Source organism: Leucoraja erinacea, unplaced genomic scaffold (assembly GCF_028641065.1).
Source record: "Leucoraja erinacea ecotype New England unplaced genomic scaffold, Leri_hhj_1 Leri_137S, whole genome shotgun sequence".
In the NCBI taxonomy this organism is placed as follows: domain Eukaryota; kingdom Metazoa; phylum Chordata; class Chondrichthyes; order Rajiformes; family Rajidae; genus Leucoraja; species Leucoraja erinaceus.
In genome coordinates, this window is record NW_026575649.1 from 100,128 (window position 1) to 122,419 (window position 22,292).

Below are 22,292 nucleotides of genomic sequence, written 5' to 3' on the forward strand. Positions count from 1 at the left end.
AAGTGTTTCCTCGTCTCCGTTCTAAATGGATTACTCCTTATTCTTAAACTGTGGCCCCTGGTTCTGGATGTCTGGTAGAGGGGTGGTGGGTGGTCAGGGGGTAGGGGGTTATGAGGACTGTTGTGTGGGTGGGGAAGAGCAGGGGTCATATGGTTTCAGTGGAACAGCCTCTGAGATTACCAGGGTTGGCTGACTAGCACTAGGATCCAGCGCAGTCAAACCCAGGGGAGTGGGAGTCTGCAGCGTGGAATCTTCAGGCCAGGGTGCAGGTAAGGCGACGTCTGCGGGCAAAGACTAGGAGGTCCCGGTGGGCAGATGATCGATGGGGCGGCGAGGTTCGACGGGTCCGGTGAGGCAGCGAGGTGAGTAGGCCCCCATAGATCTCAAGGCCCTAAGCTTAAGCTTGTCTAGTTTATACGTAAATCCGGCCCTGCCTGCGACCATGAGGGACCTCCCCCTCTTCCCCTTCTCCATTCCCCCTCGCACACCCCTCCCCATCTAACCCTTACTTACTCCACAAACCCTCTACTCTCTCTCCACCCCCTCTCTCCCCCCTCCACCCGGGGAGATCTACCGAGCCGAGAGTACATTACTCCAGCGCGGGGCCCAATTGGGAGCTTTCAACAGCCCAGAGCCTCCGAATCGGCCGTTACAAATCAATGATGCCAACCGACCAGTCAGTGCCGCCACCGGTGGGTGGAATCCAGTGCAGCGCCACTGCTGCTGAAGCTAGCTAACGTGGAGGGAGAGTGAGGCAGCGTCAATTACGTGGGCTCAGCCACGCCCCCTTGTGAGTCAGATGTGATCGCTGCCTCCCCTGGTTATTTTTCATTGCAGTTTTATGATGAGACTAGCGAGCACAAATTGAATATATTTATACATGAAATAAGTTACCTGGACTATGGAAGGTGAGGACATGTAATAAAGGGGTTTACAAACATTACATTGGTGACATACATAGAGATCGTAACAGGCACACGCTTATTGCCCGCGCTCCATGCAGTTTCTGAGGGGTTGCACAATCAGAGGGGAGGCTCAGCTTGCCGCTGCCTCATCTCTCATCTCTCCCTGTATTTGCAGCAGAGCTGTGCAAATTTGGTGATTTTTACTATAAAAAATGATTATTCATATAGAAATTACATTTATAACAAATCACTGGAAAAATCTTTATATTTATTTTATTTTATTATTTTTCTTTTCTTTTCTTTTGGATTAAAGGGGAACTGTACAAAAGGGATGGATTGCATCTTAACAGGTGGGGGATGTGTGAGCTGAGAGACAGAAGGGTGTAAAATGAGGGTAGAAGCAATAGGTAGCAAGGTGAAAAGTAAAAGTGGCAGGCAGTCACTTCACTTACGACTGCACACCTGTATATGGTACTAACACCATCATCAAGTATGCAGATGATACAACGGTGATTGGCCTCATCAGCAACAACGATGAGTCGGCCTATAGGGAGGAGGTCCAGCTCCTAGCAGCATGGTGCGTTGACAACAACCTGGCCCTTGACTCCAAGAAGACCAAGGAGCTCATTGTAGACTTCAGGAAGTCTAGGGGCGGCACGCACACCCGCATCCACATTAACGGGACGGAGGTGGAACGTGTCTCCAGCTTCAGGTTCCTGCGGGTCAACATCTCCGATGACCTCCCTTGGACCCACAATATCTCAACTCTGGTCAAGAAGGCTCTCCAGCGTCGCTTCTTCCTGAGGAGACTGAAGAAGGTCCATCTGTCTCCTCAGATTCTGGTGAACTTCTACCGCTGCACCATCGAGAGCATCCTTACCAACTGTATCACCGTATGGTATGACAACTGCAGAGAGAGAGAGAGAGAGAGAGAGAGAGAGAGAGAGAGAGAGAGGGAACATGCGGTGCTCACGGGGAATTTGGAGGTATTCCGTGGGCGCTGGTCACCGCGTGGGGTTGAGAGTATTGTGAATAATGATTGTAATAATGACACGATATAATGTAAGTCTTTTATGTGTATGGCTTGATCTGTTGTATGATTTGATGTGTTGAATAAAGTCTTTGAAAAAGAAAAAAAAAAAAAAGAGAGAGAGAGAGAGAGAGAGAGAGAGACGGGAACGTGGAGAGAAAGAGAGAGAGAGAGAGAGAGAGAGAGAGAGAGTGACGGGAAGGTGGAGAGACAGAGAGAGAGAGAGCGTAAGGAGATCTGCTATACCAATTCTCTAAAGGCGTGCAATTCCCGAATTCAGGGATTTTGAAAGATCTAGTCGACGTCTAAAGTGGGAGGATTGAATGGAAATATATCCCAAAATACCGGGCAATGCATCCTTTCTCTCTCTCCATAGTGTCGTTATTGGAGAGGGGTGAAGCGGCCGGAGAGGAGGGGGTTGCAGAGATGGTAAGAGGAATGTAGGGGCCGGTGAGGAGGGGACGAGAGTTATAACTACACCATTCTTGAGTACAATCTAGTCACACAATAGTATAGAACTGAGTCAAAAGAAGAATGTGTTTTTATTCGTTGATTCATGACAAATTCTGGAGAAAAGTGCAGAATGATAATTGCATCAGCTGGATGATCGGGCCTTGTTCCGAGCTTCAGGAACAACCATTCAGGAATCTGATTAGAGAAGGGAAGAAGCTGCTATCGAGGCTGGTGGTGCACGCTTTCTAGCTTCTGTACCTTTCGCCAGACGGGAGCAGGGAGAAGACCACACCTGGAGTATTGCGTACAGTTTTGGTCTCCAAATCTGAGGAAGGACATTATTGCCATAGAGGGAGTGCAGAGACGGTTCACCAGACTGATTCCTGGGATGTCAGGACTGTCTTATGAAGAAAGACTGGATAGACTTGGTTTATACTCTCTAGAATTTAGGAGATTGAGAGGGGATCTTATAGAAACATACAAAATTCTTAAGGGGTTGGACAGGCTAGATGCAGGAAGATTATTCTCGATGTTAGGGAAGTCCAGGACAAGGGGTCACAGCTTAAGGATAAGGGGGAAATCCTTTAAAACCGAGATGAGAAGAACTTTTTTCACACAGAGAGTGGTGAATCTCTGGAACTCTCTGCCACAGAGGGTAGTTGCGGCCAGTTCATTGGCTATATTTAAGAGGGAGTTAGATGTGGCCCTTGTGGCCAAGGGGATCAGGGGGTATGGAGAGAAGGCAGGTACGGGATACTGAGTTGGATGATCAGCCATGATCATATTGAATGGCGGTGCAGGCTCGAAGGGCCGAATGGCCTACTACTGCACCTAATTTCTATGTTTCTATGTTTCTAAGATGGAATGGCCGGGGTGCGGCATGACTTAGAGATGTGCAGCATAGAAACAGATCCTTGGGTCTAACTCGCATAGGCCGACCAACATGTCCCATCTACACTTGTCCCAACTGCTCATGTTAGGCACTCAAAACCTGTCCTATCCGTGTTCCTGTCCAAAAATACATCTGGCAGCTTGTTCCATACACTCACCGCGTGAAAACGTTGAACTCCAGGTTCCTATTGAATCTTTCATTTCCTACCTCCCACCTCAAACCTCTATAGGAGCCTCCTGCGACCCCATCGGCCTCTTGCACTCCAAGGATGAAAGTCCTCGCAGGGCCCCACCTCTCTGTAGCTCAGCCCCCTCGAGTCCAGGCAAAACTGAACACAATACTCGAAGTGTGACCCTCATCAACGTCTTGTACAAATGTAACGTGACCTCCCAACTTTTATATCTTGACTGATGAAGGCCGATGTGCCAAAAGCCTTCTTGACCATCGTGAGACTCGTATAGGTTGGCATGGAAAAGTTGGGGTGAAGGCCTGTTTGCGTGCTGACTAATCTCTAACTAAGGGATATTTTCTATATATATATATATATATATAGGTGTGTGGGAAAGTACTGCAGATGCTGGTTTAAATCAAAGGAAGACACAAAATGCTGGAGTAACTCTGCGGGCCAGGCAGCATCCCTGGAGAGAAGGATTGGGCGACGTTTCGGGTCGAGACCCTTCTTCAGACTGATGAATTCACGGGGAGAATGGACAAATTCCTCACAGCCAGCAGCTATATCAGCTTCAAACCCGGGTCTCAGGCGCTGTAAGGCAGCAACTCTACCGCTGTGCCACCATGCCCCCCACCTGTTCTTTTACAATGGGAAGGGCTATAGTTACAAATTTGTCAATCCAACATTCCAGGCGCTAGACAAATACAGTCACCCTGGCCGGCACGCTGTCCTGGAGGCTATTCGCTCCTTCGAAGCTGATGCTGTTCCGACTGAGCCTGTAAGGGAGAAAGAGAGAGAGTGAGAAAGAGTGTGAGAGAGAGAGAGAGAGAGAGAGAGTCATACAGCATGCCCACGCCAACCAAAATGCCACATACTAGTCGCACCTGCCAGCGTTTGTCCCATATCTCTGTAAACCTTTCTCCGTCACAATCTATTTCTCTATTTCGTTCTCTCCCTCTCTCTTTCTATCTTTATTTCTCTCAATATCACATCCCCTCTCCCTGAATATCTCTGTCGCCCTCTCTCTCTCTCTCTCTCTTCGCTTTTCGCTCTCTCCCTCTCTCTGTGTGTCTCTCGTGCACTATCTCTCTCTCTTCCATTCTCTCCCTCTCTCCCTCTCTGTCTCTCTCGCTCTCTCTGTCTCTCTCACTCTATCTCTCTTCCTCTCTCTCCCTATCTCTCTCTCTCTCTCTCTCTATCTCAGTCTCATTGTTTCTCAACACCTCTCCCATCTCTCATTGCCTCTCTATTTACCTACTTATCTATCTGTCTATCTCCCCATATATATCTCTAAAATACCTGAGATCTATCTATCTATCTATCTATCTATCTATCTATCTATCTATCTATCTATCTATCTATCTATCTATCTATCTATCTATCTGTCTGTCTGTCTGTCTGTCTGTCTGTCTGTCTGTTTGTCTGTCTATCTATCTATATGTCTCTGTCTCAAGTTCAAGTTCAAGTGAGTTTATTGTCATGTGTCCCTATATAGGACAATAAAATTCTTGCTTTGCTTAAGCACACAGAACATAGTAGGCATTTACTACAAAACAGATAAATGTGTCCATATACCATGATATAAATATACACACACATGAATAAATAAACTGATAAATTGCAAATAACAGAAAGTGGTAATTAAATAATCAGTTTTGTCCGAGCCAGGTTTAATAGCCTGATGGCTGTGGGGAAGTAGCTATTTCTGAACCTGGTTGTTGCAGTCTTCAGGCTCCTGTACCTTCTACCTGAAGGTAGCAGGGAGATGAGTGTGTGGCCAGGATGGTGTGGGTCTTTGATGATACTGCCAGCCTTTTTGAGGCAGCGACTGCGATAAATCCCCTCGATGGAAGGAAGGTCAGAGCCGATGATGGACTGGGCAGTGTTTACTACTTTTTGTAGTCTTTCCCTCTCCAGGGCGCTCAAATTGCCGAACCAAGCCACGATGCAACCGGTCAGCATGCTCTCTACTGTGCACCTGTAGAAGTTAGAGAGAGTCTTTCTTGACAAACCGACTCTCCGTAATCTTCTCAGGAAGTAGAGGCGCTGATGAGTTTTCTTGATAATTGCATTAGTGTTCTCGGACCAGGAAAGATCTTCAGAGATGTGCACGCCCAAGAATTTGAAACGAGATCGCATCCACCGTTGATCTGTTGTGGCGGTAAGCGAACTGCAGTGGGTCCAGGTTTTTGTCGAGGTAGGAGTTGATTTGCTCCATGATCAGCCTCTCAAAGCACTTCATCACCACCGGCGTTAGTGCCACTGGTCGATAGTCATTGAGGCACGTCACCTTACTCTTCTTGGGCACTGGTATAATTGATGCCCTTTTAAAGCAGGTGGGGACCTCAGAAGTGCGATGTTGAAACTGTCCGTAAAAACTTCTGCCAGTTGGTCCGCACAGGTTTTTAGAACACGGCCGGGTATACCATCAGGACCAGGTGCTTTTCAGGGGTTCATCCCTCTGAAGGATTTCCTGATGTCGGCCTCTGTGACTGAGACTGAAATGCCATCACAGCGAATGTCTATCGATCTATCTATCCCTCCCTCCATTTCTCTCTCAACTTCCCTCCCTTTCTCCTCTACCTCTCTCCTCTCCCTCTCTCCTCTCCCTCTCCCGTTCCCCCCTCTCTCACCCACCAGAGGTACCGCAGACATGGGGAGACACCGCACAGTCTGAGGAACGAAGGGAGTGCGTGGTTGGTGAATGAGTTGCGACTGAGACAGAGAGCGGTCAGCGAGAGATGAGCGTTGCACGATTCAGCGAGTTGGTGTGAACATCTGTCGTCTAGTCTGTTCTCCTCCAGCCTGTGAACAAGGCAAAGGAAGTCCATCAACAGAAGCATCTTTACCCTCGCGGGGTCAAGATATTAAAGACCAGAGGGGGGTGAGTCATAGTCACAGAGCCATAGAATCATAGCGCTATAAAGTCAGTCGGCGACACAGGGACACAGTCATAGAGACACAGGGACACAGTCATAGAGACACAGGGACACAGTCATAGAGACACAGGGACACAGTCATAGAGACACAGGGACACAGTCATAGAGACACAGGGACACAGTCATAGAGACACAGGGACACAGTCATAGAGACACAGGGACACAGTCATAGAGACACAGGGACACAGTCATAGAGACACAGGGACACAGTCACAGAGACACAGGGACACAGACACAGACACAGGGACACAGAGACACAGGGACACAGGGACACAGGGACACAGTCATAGAGACACAGGGACACAGTCAGTCACAGTCATAGAGACACAGGGACACAGTCATAGAGACACAGGGACACAGTCATAGAGACACAGGGACACAGTAGAGACACAGGGACACAGTCATAGAGACACAGGGACACAGTCATAGAGACACAGGGACACAGTCATAGAGACACAGGGACACAGTCATAGAGACACAGGGACACAGTCATAGAGACACAGGGACACAGTCATAGAGACACAGGGACACAGTCATAGAGACACAGGGACACAGTCATAGAGACACAGGGACACAGTCATAGAGACACAGGGACACAGTCATAGAGACACAGTCATAGAGACACAGGGACACAGTCATAGAGACACAGGGACACAGTCATAGAGACACAGGGACACAGTCATAGAGACACAGGGACACAGTCATAGGGACACAGGGACACAGTCATAGAGACACAGGGACACAGTCATAGAGACACAGGGACACAGTCATAGGGACACAGGGACACAGTCATAGAGACACAGGGACACAGTCATAGAGACACAGGGACACAGTCATAGAGACAGGGACACAGTCATAGAGACACAGGGACACAGTCATAGAGACACAGGGACACAGGACACAGTCATAGGGACACAGGGACACAGTCATAGAGACACAGGGACACAGTCATAGAGACACAGGGACACAGTCATAGAGACACAGGGACACAGTCATAGAGACACAGGGACACAGTCATAGAGACACAGGGACACAGTCATAGAGACACAGGGACACAGTCATAGAGACACAGGGACACAGTCATAGAGACACAGGGACACAGTCATAGAGACACAGGGACACAGTCATAGAGACACAGGGACACAGTCATAGAGACACAGGGACACAGTCATAGAGACACAGGGACACAGTCATAGAGACACAGGGACACAGTCATAGAGACACAGGGACACAGTCATAGAGACACAGGGGGACACAGTCATAGAGACACAGGGACACAGTCATAGAGACACAGGGACACAGTCATAGAGACACAGGGACACAGTCATAGAGACACAGGGACACAGTCATAGAGACACAGGGACACAGTCATAGAGACACAGGGACACAGGGACACAGGGACACAGTCATAGAGACACAGGGACACAGTCATAGAGACACAGGGACACAGTCATAGAGACACAGGGACACAGTCATAGAGACACAGGGACACAGTCATAGAGACACAGGGACACAGTCATAGAGACACAGGGACACAGTCATAGACACACAGGGACACAGTCACAGAGACACAGGGACACAGTCATAGAGACACACAGGGACACAGTCATAGAGACACAGGGACACAGTCATAGAGACACAGGGACACAGTCATAGAGACACAGGGACACAGTCATAGAGACACAGGGACACAGTCATAGAGACACAGGGACACAGTCATAGAGACACAGGGACACAGTCATAGGGACACAGGGACACAGTCATAGGAGACACAGGGACACAGTCATAGAGTCACACACACAGGGACACAGTCATAGAGACACAGGGACACAGTCATAGAGACACAGGGACACAGTCATAGAGACACAGGGACACAGTCATAGAGACACAGGGACACAGTCATAGAGACACACAGGGACACAGTCATAGAGACACAGGGACACAGTCATAGAGCCACAGGGACAGTCAAATGGTCATGGAGCATGGAAACGGGCCTCTCGGCCCAACTTGCCGATCCCGACCAACATGCCCCTCTTCTCCCACATGGCCGCGTTTGGCCCATATCCAGAGAGAGAGAGAGAGAGAGAGCACACACACACACACACACACACAAATATACACACACACACAAATACACACTCTTACAGCTATGCCCTCTGCTTTGACATTTCCACTAATACTTTACAAAAACCCAAACAAAACATTCTCCCATCCCCCCCCTTTCTCTCTATCCCTCATTTCCTCTCCCCCCATCTCCCTCTCCCCTTTGTCCATTCTCGCTCCCCCTCCCTGTCGCCCCTCTTTCTCTGCCCCCTCTCTATCACCCTCTCCAATTCTCTCCCCTCACGCTCCACTGTCCATTCTCCCTCTCCATCTCTCTCCCACTTCCCCTCTCTATCCCCCCATTTCCCCCCTTTCTCTCCCATAATTCCTCCTACCACTCTCCCTCCCCTTCTCTCCCCCCCTCTCCCCCCCCTCTCTCTCCCCTCTCTTTTTCTCTCTATTCTCTCTCTCTCTCTCTCTCTCTCTCCCTTCTCGCTCCCCCTGCACTCCCTCACCACTCCATCTCCTCTCCGTTCTCTCTTCTCTCTCCAACTCGCTCTGCACCTCTCTTTGCCCTCTCTCTCCTTCTCTCCCCCTCTCTCCCCTATCTCTCCCGTCTCGTCCCCCTCTTTCCATTCTCCCTCTCCTCAGTCTCCCACTTCCCGATCTCTCCCTCATTTTCACGCCCGCCTCTCCCCAACTCTCTCTGTCCACTCTCCCCCCGACTCCCCACCCCCTCCCTCTCCGCCTCTCTCTCTCTCTTCCTTCTCTCTCCGCCTCCACCTCTCCCCTTCTCTCTAACTCCCCCTTTTCTCTCCCTTCTCTCTCCCCTCTCTCTCCGCCCTCTTAACCGAACTCTCCCCGACCCCACTCTCTCCCCTCTCTGTATCTCTCTCTCTCTGTCTCTCTCGTCCTCTCTCTCTCCTTCTTTTCCACTATCTCTCCACCTCTCTGCCACTCTCTCCCCTCTCACTCTTTCCCACTCTCTCTCCACCTCTCTCCCCCTCCTCCTCTCTCTCTCTTCCTCTCTCACTCTCTTCCCGCCTCTCCCTTTCTCCCTCTCGCCATGTTGCTCTCCCACTCTCTCCCTTCTCTCCAACTCTCTTTCCCCCTCTCCCACTATCTCCTTCTCTCCCCCTCTCACCCAATCTCTCTATGCCACTCTCCCTCGTCTCTCCACCCCTCCCTCTCCCCCTTTCTCGCTCGCCCCCCCCCCCCCCTCTCTCCCCTCTCCCTCTCTCTCACACCCTCTTTCTTCCCCCCTCTCTTCGCCTCTCTTTCCCTCCCTCCCTCTCCCACTATCTCTCTCTCTCACTCCAGCCTCATCAGTCGCGATCTCGTCCCGGGGAGAACGCTACACATCCCCCGCACTCCCTCCGACAGCAACCGGTTGTAATTCAGGGCCAGCGTGCGTAGCCTGGCGTTCCCGCGGAGAATGGAGCCGATCTCACGGCCGCTAGCCGCAGTTAAACCCGCTGTGGACAGCCTGAGGAACGAAGCGAGAGAGGGAGAATTTAGATTAGTTTAATTCAGTTTAATTTCGTTTAGATTAGAAAGTTTTAGGAGGAATGAGAGGGGGAGTGGGAGGAAGAGAGAAGGAAGAAGATAGGGATGGAAAGGGAGAGAGAGAGGGTGAGAAGGATGGAGAGAGGATTTAGTTTAGTTTAATTGTTTCATTTAGTTTAGTATAGAAAGTATTTGGAGGAGTGAGAGGGGGTGACGGTGAGGGAGGGAGGGGGTGAGGGAGTGGGAGGAGGGAGGAGGGAGGGGTGAAGGTGAGGGAGGGGAGGGAAATAGGAAGGTGGTGAGGGTGAGGGAGGAAGGGGGGTGAGGGAAGAGGTGAGGGTGAGGGAGGGAGGGGGAGGGAAGGGGAGGGTGAGGGAGGGAGGGAGGGGGTGAGGGAGGGAGGGAGGGGGTGATGGAGGGAGTGGGGGAGGGAGGAGATGGAGGGAGGAGGGAAGGGGGAGAGAGGGAGGGAGGGAGGGAGGGAGGGAGGGAGGGAGGGGGGGAGGGAGGTAGGGGTGAGGGAGGAGGGGGGGAGGGGGAGGAGGGAGAGGGAGGGAGGGAGGGGAGGGAGAGAGAGGAGGGGTGAGGGTGAGGGAGGGAGGGAGAGGGGGGGGGATGAGGGGGAGGGAGGGAGGGAGGGGGAAGAGGTAGGGGTTGAGGGAGGGAGGGAGGGGAGAATTTAGATAAATTTAATCTACTTTAGTTTCATTTATATAGTTTTATTTTGTTTAATTTAGAAAGTAGTAATGAGAAAGTGTAGGAGAGAGGGAGAGAAGGAGGGACAGAACTGGTGAGAGAGGGATAGAGAGAGAGGGAGACTGGTTGTTTCATTTAGCTGAGCTTAGGTTTGTGCTTTTCAATTCTGTTCAGTTTAGTTTTGTTTAATTTTGTCTATCTATAGTTGAGTTTATGTCACGTGTACCGAGGTACAGTGAAAAGCTTTTGTGGCCTGCTATCCAGTCAGCGGAAAGACAATACATGATTACAATCGAGCCGTCCACAGTGTACAGATACAGGATAAAGGGAATAACGTTTGTTGGGAGGGAGAGAGTGAGGATAGGAGAGTTGGAGTTAGTGAGGGAGGAGAGAGTTAACTTTAGTTTAGTTTGATTTATTAAAGAAGTGGGCAGGGAAGCTGAAGCTACTGAAGGACTGAGAGGGGCCGGAAGGCCTGAAGCCTGACTATTAGGCCCGAAAATGTCCAGCAACCTCTGAGAAGGGCCGAGGAGCCTGAAGCATGGCTCCTAGACCCAAAAACATCCAGAGCCTATTAGCCCCCTAGTGGGGGCAAAAGGCCTAAAATCCTTCCAACTAGGCCAGAAAGTGGGTGCAGCCTGTGTATAGGTAATAAGCCCAAAATGCCATAAGCTTGTCTACCAGGCCAAAGTGGCTCGCTGCGTCTTTCCTAGTCCATAAAGGGGCTGAAGGGCCTGAATCCTGACTACAATGCCGAGTGGTCTGAAGCCTGACTACTAGGCCTCAAAGTGAACTTCTGCCTCGGTACTAGCCCCAGAAGAGCAATAAATGCCTTAATCCTTCCCACCTGACCCAAGACAATAGACAATAGATAATAGATGCAGGAGTAGGCCATTCGGCCCATCGAACCAACACCGCCATTCACTGTGATTATGGCTGATCATCCACAATCAGTACCCCGTTCCTACCTTCCATGCTCCCTGACTCCGCCATCTTTAAGAACTCAATCTAACTCTCTTGAAAGAATCCAGATAATTGCCTTCTGAGGCAGAGAATTCCACAGATTCACAGACTCTGGGTGAAAAGGTTTTTCCTCATCTCCGTTCTAAATGGCTTACCCCTTATTCTTAAACTGTGTTCGACCCCTGGTTCTGGACTCCTCTTTCCTGCCTCTAGCGTATCCAATCCCTTAATATATGTTTTAATAAGATCCCTCTTATCCTTCTAAAATCCAGTGAATACAAGCCCAGCCGCTCCATTCTATCAAAATATGTCCCGCCATCCCGTGAATTAACATTGTAAACCTACGCTGCACTCCCTCAATAGCAAGAATGTCCTTCCTCAAATTTGGAGACCAAAACTGCACACAATACTCCAGGTGTAGTCTTATTAGGGCCCTGTACAACTGCAGAACGACCTCTTTGCTCCTATATTCGATTCCTCGTGTTATAAAGGCCAACATGCCATTAGCTTTCTTCACTGTGCTGTACCTGCATGCTTACTTTCATAGATTGATGAACAAGGACCCCCAGATCTTGTTTTACTTCACCTTTTCCCAACTTGACACCATTTAGATAATAATCTGCCTTCCAGTTTTTGCCACCAAAGTGGATAACCTCACATTTCTCTACATTAAACTGCACCTGCCATGCATCTGCCCTCTCCCCCAACCTGTCCAAGTCACCCTGCATTCTCATAGCATCCTCCTCACAGTTCACACTTCCACCCAGCTTTGTGTCATCTGCAAATTTGCTAATGTTACTTTTAATCTCTACGTCGGGGATCATGCAGAAGCCTCCTCCGTGGCGATTCACGGAAACTACGACATGATACACTCTGTGATGGAAACATAGAAATAGGTGCAGGAGGAGGCAATTCGGCCCTTCGAGCCAGCACCGCCATTCATTGTGATCATGGCTGATCGACCCCTATCAATAACCCGTGCCTGCCTTCTCCCCATATCCCTTGACTCCACTAGCCCCTAGAGCTCTATCTAACTCTCTCTTAAATCCATCCAATGACTTGGCCTCCACTTCCCTCTGTGATGTGTCAGGTGACCAATTATGTCAACATTTTGGACGATGGCAGAAGCCAACAGGGAGCTACACGTCGTCTGACACACGAGCAAACAAATCCCTTTATCCAAATCATTGATATATATTGTAAATAGCTGTGGTCCAAGCACCAAGCCTTACGGTACCCCACTACACCCTGCCTGCCATTCTGAAAGGGACTGGTTAATCCCTACTCTTTGTTTCCTGTCTGCCAACCACTTCTCTATCCATGTCAGCACTCTACCCCCAAAACCATATGCCCTAATTTTGCCCACAAATCTCCTATGTGGGACCTTATCAAATGCTTTCTGAAAGTCCAGGTACACTACCACCTCTCCCTTGTCCATTTTACTAGTTACAGCTTCAGAAAATTCCAGTAGATTAGTCAAGCATTAGTCAAACAGGCCTCACTCCCCACCAACATCCTCAGGACTTTCTACAGGGGTACGGTGGAGTCTGTACTCACGTACTGCATAAATACGTGGTACTGCACCTGCAACTGCTCGGACAGGAAGGCTCTGCAGAGGGTAGTGAAGGGAGCAGAGAGGATCATTGGCGTCTCCCTACCCTCGGTACAATAACTGTTCCAGAGCCGCTGTCTGAAAAAAGCTCAGAGAATTGCTAAGGACAAACTGCACCCCCTCCACATACACCTGGATCTCCTGCCATCAGGCAAGAGATATCGAAGCATCAAAGCCCGGACTACAAGACTGCTAAACAGCTTCCTACCACAGGCTGTGAGGCTGCTAAACAGTCACTCTGTACTCACAGTCACTTGATTCTGCGGCTGGCACGGACACTTTAATAACTGGCACTGGCCACTCAAACCAGCTGCCCCGGACATTTTTATGATTGGTTTATTGTATTTTAACATTGTGTTTCACCTGCTTTTAACTATTTATACTGTTCCATCAGGGACTGGATTGTTTTTAGTGTTATTATGTTTGAAATGTTTTAAATTTCATGTGCGATGCTCCGCTATTCACTGGGAAACGTCTTTTCATTTTGCACTGTACAACTGTTGCTTGCAAGATGACAATAAAGGTTGATTGATTGGAAGCATGATTTCCCCTTCATAAATCCATGCTGACTCAGACTGATCCTGCTACTGCTATCCAAATGTGCCACTATTTCATCTTTTATAATTGACTCCAGCATCTTCCCCCACCGCCAATGTCAGGCTAAATGGTCTATGATTCCCTGTTTTCGCTCTCCCGACATTCTTAAAATGTGGGATGGGCTTGAAATACCTGAATTGATTTCAGTTCAGCTTTCAATACCATAGTCCCCACCAGCCTGGCAGAGAAGCTGCTGGAACTGGGGCTGAACACTCCCCTGTGTGCCTGGGTCCTGGACTTTCTCACCGCCAGGCCCCAGGTAGTCAGGATGGGGAGACATACATCGAGCACCCTCACCCTGAGCACAGGATCGCCCCAGGGTTGCATCCTCAGCCCCCTACTGTACTCCCTGTACACACATGACTGTGGCCAGGTTCAGCTCCACTCCATCATCATGTTTGCTGATGGCACTGTGGTGGTGGGCCTGATCTCCGATAACGATGAGAAGGCCTACCTGCAGGAGGTGGCTGACCTGGCACTCTGGTGTCAGGACAACAGCCTCCTCTTGAATGTCACTAAAACTAAGGAGCTGATTGTGGACTTTAGAAGGGCTCAACATCCGAGGACGTACTCACCACTGGGGATAAATGGGACTACTGTGGATAAGGTGAGCAGCTTTAAATACCTGGAAGTCCACATCACAGAGGATCTGAAATGGACAACACACACTGCCGCACTAGTGAGTAAGGCAAGGCAGTGCCTTTAACACCTCAGGCAGCTGAGGAAATTCAGAGTTTCTCTGAGGATCCATCAGTGCTTCTAATCTGGGGCTGTAGAAAGCATTTTGTCTGGCAACATCACAATCTGGTTTGGAAACAGCTCTGCCCAGGACAAAAAGGCTCTGCAAAGAGTAGTGTTTGGAGGACCTATACACCAGGAGGTGCAGATCCAGAGTCAGCAACATTAATGGGGGACTCCTACCACCCCAGCAACGGACTGTTCCAGCCACTACGGTCAGGCAAATGCCTCCGCTGTCATACTGTGAAAACAGAGAGGATGAGACAGGGTTGCTTCCCAAAGGCCATCTGGACTGTAAACTCTAATCTCACCAGGGACTAATTTACTGTTGTGTTGTGTCTATTTTTTTTTTTTTTTTTTCTAAAATGTAAATACTGGTTCTGTTCTGTTTTTGCACAATCCGCAGGCATTGTACATTTTGTGTGTGTATGTGACAAATAAAGTTGACTTGACGACTTGAATCCTGTCTAGAGTCATAGCCCTCCACCATCTGCGCCCCCCCCCCCTCCCATATATCACTGACCTCCTCTCCTCCTACCAACCCTCATGGTCCCTCAGATCCACATCAGCCGGTCTCCTCTCCATCCACAAATCCAACCTCTGCAGTTTTGGGGACAGAGCCTTCTCCAGGGCAGCTCCCAGGCTCTGGAACTCCCTCCCCCAACTGATCCGCAATTCCGTGTCCCTCACCATCTTCCAGTCCCGCCTCAAGAACCCTCTTCACCTTTGCCTATCCTTAGCCCCACGTCCCCCTCCCTTTTCATCCCCCTCACCCTTAGCCTCATATTGTGTTTTGAATTGAATTCTGTCTTTAATTTGTGTACTAGTCATGTCTCTACTATTTATTTCATTCCGCTTACATGTTTTTCCTCTACTTGCTAAATTTTTGTAAGGTGTCCTTGAGACTCTTGAAAGGCGCCCATAAATAAAATGTATTATTATTATTATAATCGTGAGTGATACATTGTGAAACAGGCCTTTCAGCCCAGCTTGCCCACACCAGCCAACATGTTGCAGCTGCACTAGTCGAACCTGCCTGCTCTTGTTCCATATCCCTCCAAACTTGTCCTATCCATGTACCTGTCTAACTGTTTCTTACGTTGGGCCTAGAGAAGCAGGACGCCTGAAGCCTGATTTTAAGTCCTGAAAATGGTCCGCCGCCTCTGTACTAGCCACATGAGGCGACTGAAGACTGCACTAGGCTGGAGAGGGAGGTCAGGAAGCCGCAAGCCTGACCACTAGGCCGGACAGGGGACCAAATGCATAAAGCCTGCGGACTAGGCCCGAAGGCCTGCCTACCGGAGTCCGGAGCCTGGAGCCCGGGTAGGCAAGGGCTGGGACGAGGATCCGCAGCCCGGCGTCGCCGAGGGGGTTGTTGTCGAGGTTGAGGGAGGTCAGCGAGGGAGTTGACCTCAGCACCGTTACCAGGGAGGCGGCCTGGGGTCGGCCAAGCGAACAGCTCATGAGGCTGAGGGGGAATAAAGGCTGAGAGATTTAGAGATCCTCCCTCTTTCCTCACTCCTTCGCTCTCTATCTCTCTTCTCCTCCTCATTCTCTCTCTTTCTTTCTCCCTCCCGTCCTCTCTCTCTCCACTCCCTCCATCTCTTTCCCTCTCTCACTCTCTCCTCTCCTCCCCATTCTCTCTCTCTCTCTTTCTCCCTCCCTTCCTCTCTCTCTCCACTCCCTCCATCTCTCTCTCCCTCTCTCACTCTCCCATCCTCCCTCTCCCTCCCCTTCACTGCTTTCCTCTCTCCCACGCCATCTCCTTCGCTCCCTCTCCCTTCTCCCTCACTCTCCCCCTCTCCCTTTCTCTCTCCCTCATTTCCTGTTTCCCTTCCACTTACCCTCATTCTTTTACTCATTCGCTCATTTCCTGCCCTCCCTCTCTCTGTCCCTATTAGAATCCTCTCCCTCCCTCCCTCTTACTCTTTCTCCCTCCATCCCTCGCACCCTCTCTCCATCACTCCCTCCCTCACTCCTCCCTCCCCTTCCACTCCCCTCCTTCCCTCCGCCTCACCCACCCTCACCCCATCCCTTCCTTCCTCCCTCCCTCATTCTTTCACTCATTCTCTCACTTCCCGCCCTCCCTCCATGTCATCCTTCTCTCCCCCTCCCTCCTTCTCCCTCCTTCTCTCTCCTACCCAATAATACAATGATACAACTTATTTGTTGCCATTTGAGATTCCTCAACCTCATTGAGGTTCAAACAAAATTTGGTTTCTGCAGTCATACACACAAGAACCAAGACACAACTCAATTCACACAAACATCCATCACAGTGAATCTCCTCCTCACTATGATGGAAGGCAAAGTCTTGTCTCTCCCCTGCACTCCCCATTCTCCTCCCGATGTCAGAGTCAAAGCCCCCGGCGGGCGATGGTAAGTGTCCCGCGGCCATTAAAGCCGTGCCGGTTGATGTAAGGCCCCGCTCCGGATCTTGGTGTTGGAGCCCCCAGCGAGCGCTAGCAAGTCCTGCGGCCATTTAAAGCCACGCCAGGCGATGTAAGGCCCCGCTACAGGTCATCCTCAACCCCACAACTCGGGTGGGAGGAGTCGCCGCTGCGGAAGCCTCGAAAAGCAGTCTCCCAGCAGGGACCCGCAGGCTCCCGGTGTCACCAACCACCAGATCTGCGGTTGGAACCTCCGAATCATCGGGGTCGGGCCGCAGCAGTGCACCACCACAGCTCCTCCAAGCTCCGAACTCGGCCAGCTCCACGATGGTAAGTAGGTCTGCAGGCTCGACAACTGGAGCCCCAGGTCGTTCCGGTTGGAGGCCGCTCCACGGTGCTTGGCCCCAACAACAACGGAGACCCGACAGAGAAAAGGTCAGGTTCTCCATGCAGGGGAAAGATTTTAAAAAGTTTCCCCGCCCCCACACACATACCCAGTTAAAAAAAACACTAAACTACATTCAAACGAGACAAAAAAAAACCCCCAAAAAAAACGACAGACGGACTGCAGAGGCCGCTGCGATGTGAGTCGCGCTGCCCACCCGGTCCTACCCATCCTCTCTATCACTCTCTCTCACTCACTCTTTCTGTCTGCCCTTACACACCTCTCCCCATCTGTCACCCACTCCCCCCCCCCCCCCCCCCCCCCCCCCCCCCCCCCCCCTTCCCTGATTCTGCCACCCTCTCCCCGTCGGACCCAACACCCCCTCTGACCCTCCATCCTTCTTCCCGTGTGTTTAACCTCCTTCCATCTGAGCCCTGCACCCCTCCCCATCTCTGTAACCCCCCTCCATTTTGGGTAAGGTGAGGACATTAAACTTACCGAAGACTCAGAAGTGGGGAACGTCTATTTGAAAGACCCTCCCCAATCCTTCTCAACCCTCTAGCAGTGAGAATATTGTTGGAAAGACTGAGAACCTTCACGGATCGATTCTGACTAAAGACTTGAAACATAACCTGCAGTTCTCTTTCATTCATCCCGATGTTGTCTAACCTGTGGAGAGAGGGAGGGGAGAGAGTGGGGAGAGATTGTAGGGGGAGAGGGGGGTGTAGTTGGTGGAAGAAAGCGAGGGAAGAGAGGGGGAGAGAGTGCGATGAGAAAGATGGAGAGAAGTTGGGGGGAGAGTGAGAGGGTGAGCGAAAAAGGGAGAGAAGGGGGAGAGGCAAAGAGAGAGAGATGGAGAGAGAGTGTGGGGAGAGGGGGCAGAGGGGGGATAGAGGAGAAAAATAAGGCAGAGGGAGAGAGACGCAGAGAGAGGGGGAGAGAGTCGGAGAGAGGGGGAGAGAGAGAGCAGAAGTGAGAGAAAAGGAGACATGGGGTGCATAGAAACAGAAAATAGATGTAAGAGTAGGCCATTCGGCCCTCAGTGAAGACATAAACAAATTAGTTATTCAATTGGTCTGCCATGTCCTTGTTCCCCATGATCAATTCACCTGTTTCTGACTGCAAGGGACTTACATTTGTTTTAACTAATCTTTTTCTCTTCACATATCTATAAAAACTTTTGCAGTCAGTTTTTATGCTCCCTGCCAGTTTTTTTCATAACATATTTTCCCTTTCCTAATTAAGCCCTTTGGCCTCCTCTGCTGGACTCTGAATTTCTCCCAGTCCTCTGGTAGGCTGCTTTTTTCTGGCCAACTTGTATGCTTCATCTTTTGTTTTGATACTATTCCTGATTTTCCTTGCTATCCAAGGATGCACTACCTTCCCTGATTTATTATTTTGCCAAACTGGGATGAATAATTGTTGTTGTTCATGCATGCAGTCTTTAAATGCCTTCCATTGCATATCCACCATTAACCCTTTAAGAATCAATTGCCAGTCAATCTTGGCCAATTCACGAATCATGTTAACTTTCTTTAAGTTCAATACCCTTGTTTCTGAATTAATTATGTCACTCTCCATCCTAAAGAAGAACTTAACCATATTATGGTCACTCTTGCCCAAGGGGCCATGCACAACAAGACTGCTAATTAACCCTTCCTCTTTACCCAATACCAAGTCTAGAATAGCCAGCTCTCTCGTTGGTTTCTCTACATGTTGGCATATAACCATATAACAATTACAGCACGGAAACAGGCCATCTCGGCCCTTCTAGTCCGCGCCGAACACTTATTCTCCCCAAGTTCCATCTACCTGCAATCAGACCATAAACCTCCATTCCTTTCCCGTCCATATAACTATCCAATTTATTTTTAAATGATAAAATCGATCCTGCCTCCACCACCTCCACCGGAAGCTCATTCCACACATTCCATTTTCTGAGTAAAGAAATTCCCCCTCATGTTACCCCTAAACTTCTGTCCCTTAATTCTCAAGTCATGTCCTCTTGTTTGAATCTTCACTAGTGGGAAAAGCTTATCCATGTCAACCCTGTCTATGCCTCTCATCATTTTAAAGACATCTATCAAATCCCTCCTAAACCTTCTGCGCTCCAAAGAATAAAGACTTAATTTGTTCAACCTTTCTCGGTAACTTAGTTGCTGAAACTCAGGCAACATTCTAGTAAATCTCCTCTGTACTCTCTCTATTTTGTTGACATCCTTCCTATAATTAGGCGACCAAAATTGTACACCATACTCCAGAATTTGCCTCACCAATGCCTTGTACAATTTTAACATTCCATCCCAACTTCCATACTCAACTATCGTATAGAAAACTATCCTGGAGTGAGGGGGAGTGGGAGGGTGAAAGGGATGGAAATGTCAAACAATGAATGATTTTGCTGTAGCGTGACATTTGGGCAGGAAGTTCCATAGGACAGGTTTACAGGTATATGGGCCAAACGCGGGCAGGTGGGATGAGTATAGATGGGGCATGTTGGTCAGTGTGGGCAAGTTGGGCTGAATGCCTGTTTCCATGCCGTATCATTCGTTGATTATAAGTATCTGATATCTCTCTCCATTCCTTATTCTCCCATCCACTCACTCACTTTCTGCATTTAAAGTTTAAACCTGTCCTATCCGTGTGCCTGTGTGTTGGGATAGAACATGCCTCAACTACCTCTCATCCAGAACCAGAACGTCCTCTGACAGCTCGTTCCATATACCCATTAGGCTCTGTGTAAAAACGTTGACCCTCAGGTTCCTATTAAATGTATCTGTGACACCAATTTCAGAGAATTATGTAAGGCCTCTGTTCTACAACACTCCTTGTCCACCTGTGACAACAGTCCTAAATCCCAATGACACCAAAGTCAAAATTACCAAAGCTCTAGAAGATGACATTGTGTGTTCACCAAGGTCGATGTGAGAAAGATCATTCCAGTTTCCCCAACGTCCTTCCGTTCGATTCTGAGGGAGGCAGAGAGAGATGGATAGGGAGGGTAAGAAGAGGGGGGGGGGGGGGAGGGGAGAGAGCGGTGGGAGAGAGAGAGTGAGAAGGGTGGAGACGTGGAGAGAGAAAATGCACTAGTAAAAATAGAGGGTGAGAGGAGGGAGCGCCGCACTGTGGGGGGGGGGGAGGGATGTGGGAGCACTGTGGGAGGGGGAGGAGAGGGAGCGCCGCACTGTGGGAGGGGAGAGGAGGAGGGAGGGAGGGGGGGGGAGAGGGGGAGCGCCGAGAGGAGGGAGCGCTGCACTGTGGGGGGGGGAGGGGAGAGGAGGGAGCGCCGCACTGTGGCCGCACTGTGGGGGGGGGGGGGGAGGGAGGGCGCGCGCCGCACTGTGGGGGAGGGGGGAGGGGGGCGCCGCCGCACTGGGGGGGGAGGGGGAGCGCCGCACTGTGGGAGGGGGGGAGGAGAGGGAGCGCCGCACTGTGGGGGGGGGGGGGGAGCGCCGCACTGTGGGGGGGGGGGAGGAGCGAGCGCCGCACTGTGGGAGGGGGGGGGGAGGGAGGGAGCGCCGCACTGTGGGGGGGGGGGGGGGGAGCGCCGCACTGGGAGGGCCGCCGCACTGTGGGAGGGGGGCACTGTGGGGGGGAGAGGAGAGAGGCCGCACTGTGGGAGGGGGAGCGCCGCACTGTGGGAGGGGGGGGGGGGAGCGCCGCACTGTGGGGGGGGGAGGGAGCGCCGCAGGGGAGGGGGCGCGCCGCACTGTGGGGGGGGGGGGGGAGGGGGCGCGCCGCACTGTGGGGGGGGGGGAGAGGAGGAGGGGTGGGGGGGGGGGGAGGAGCGCCGCACTGTGGGGGGGGTGGGGAGGGGGAGCGCCCGCACTGTGGGGGGGGGGGGGGGGGGGGCCGCACTGTGGGGGGGGGGGGGGGGAGGGAGCGCCGCACTGTGGGGGGGGGGGGGAGGGAGCGCCGCACTGTGGGGGGGGGGGAGGGGGGAGCGCCGCACTGTGGGGGGGGGGGGGGGGGAGCGCCGCACTGTGGGGGGGGGAGGGGGGTGGAAGGCTTTACCTGAGTGTTGTACATAAGTGTAGGTCCCTCCCTTCCTCCATGCGTTCTTCGAGAGGGGGAACATGGGCTATATCACATGTGGACATATTCTCCCCACCCCACTTTCTCCCCTTGAGTTGCTGTAAGAGAGAGAGAAAGATCATTTCTTATAATCCCCCGTCCCCGTCCCCATCACCAACACCTCTCTCCCCATCTCTGCAACCCCCTCCCCTCTGGCCCCTACACCTCCCGCTGGCCTGTGTAACCCCCTCGCTCCCTTGTCTCCCCCACCTTTCCCTGTTCTCCCGCAGCTCCCTCTTCTCCATTAGCAGTGCGGATCTCTCTCTTTCCCCCTCTCTCCCACCTCAATGCAGTTTTACACGTTCTGTACAAATCCACAACTCTCTGGAAAATGCTCAAACGGGAGGCAGTATATTCCGGAGAGACTAGTGAGAAAGGGGCGGAGGTTATGAACCTTATCAGAAGCACACAGAACATCCCGAAAGGGAGCTACACCCAAATTGCACAAGACATTGGTGAGGCTGCACATAGAATATTGACTTCGGGGAATTATCTAGTTATATTCCTAGATCCCGCTGCTCCACGACATTCCCGGTTAAGGGTGTTTTATTGTCATTATGTCCCAGATAGGACAATGAAATGCTAACTTGCTGCAGCACAACACAATATGTCATCAACTAACCATAATAAATAATATAACAAAAACTCAGAAAAAAAGATCTAACAATAACAGTGGAATAATAATAATAATAATAATAATAATAATAATAATAATAATAATAATAATAATAATAGTCTATTGCAGTTCAGAGTTTACGAGGTTGTCGTTTAATAGCCTGATGGCTGTTGGGAAGAAGCTGTTCCTCAACCTGGACATTTCAGGCTCCTGTACCTCGTCCAGGACAAGGGGTCACAGCTTAAGGATAAGGGGGAAATCCTTTAAAACCGCGATGAGGA

At 50.7% G+C, this 22,292-nt stretch overlaps 1 protein-coding gene across 1 annotated transcript; it reads right to left on the reverse strand.

The window, feature by feature from the left end:
• Positions 1-2,163: 2,163 nt before the first annotated feature.
• On the reverse strand, positions 2,164-22,007 carry LOC129715753 (ribonuclease inhibitor-like). Its single transcript, XM_055665609.1, has 8 exons — positions 21,606-22,007; positions 21,336-21,454; positions 20,204-20,290; positions 17,820-17,990; positions 15,850-16,014; positions 9,750-9,926; positions 6,090-6,257; positions 2,164-4,228 (listed from the first exon to the last, which is right to left on the reverse strand). Exons 1-8 carry the CDS (start codon positions 21,810-21,812, stop codon positions 4,147-4,149), a joined length of 1,176 nt encoding a protein of 391 aa, XP_055521584.1. The 5' UTR covers positions 21,813-22,007; the 3' UTR covers positions 2,164-4,146.
• Between the last annotated feature and the right edge of the window lie 285 nt (positions 22,008-22,292).

Bases quoted from the DNA above. Each gene is read 5' to 3' on its own strand.
- LOC129715753 (XM_055665609.1), bottom strand. From the start codon at position 21,812: ATGTTCTGTGTGCTTCTGATAAGGTTCATAACCTCCGCCCCTTTCTCA. The intron at 20,291-21,335 runs GTAAAGCCTTCC...TGCCTCCCTCAG, and splicing joins CACTTATGTACAACACTCAG to AATCGAACGGAAGGACGTTG. The intron at 9,927-15,849 runs TCCGGTAGGCAG...TCTCGCTTCGTT, and splicing joins CCGGGCTCCAGGCTCCGGAC to CCTCAGGCTGTCCACAGCGG.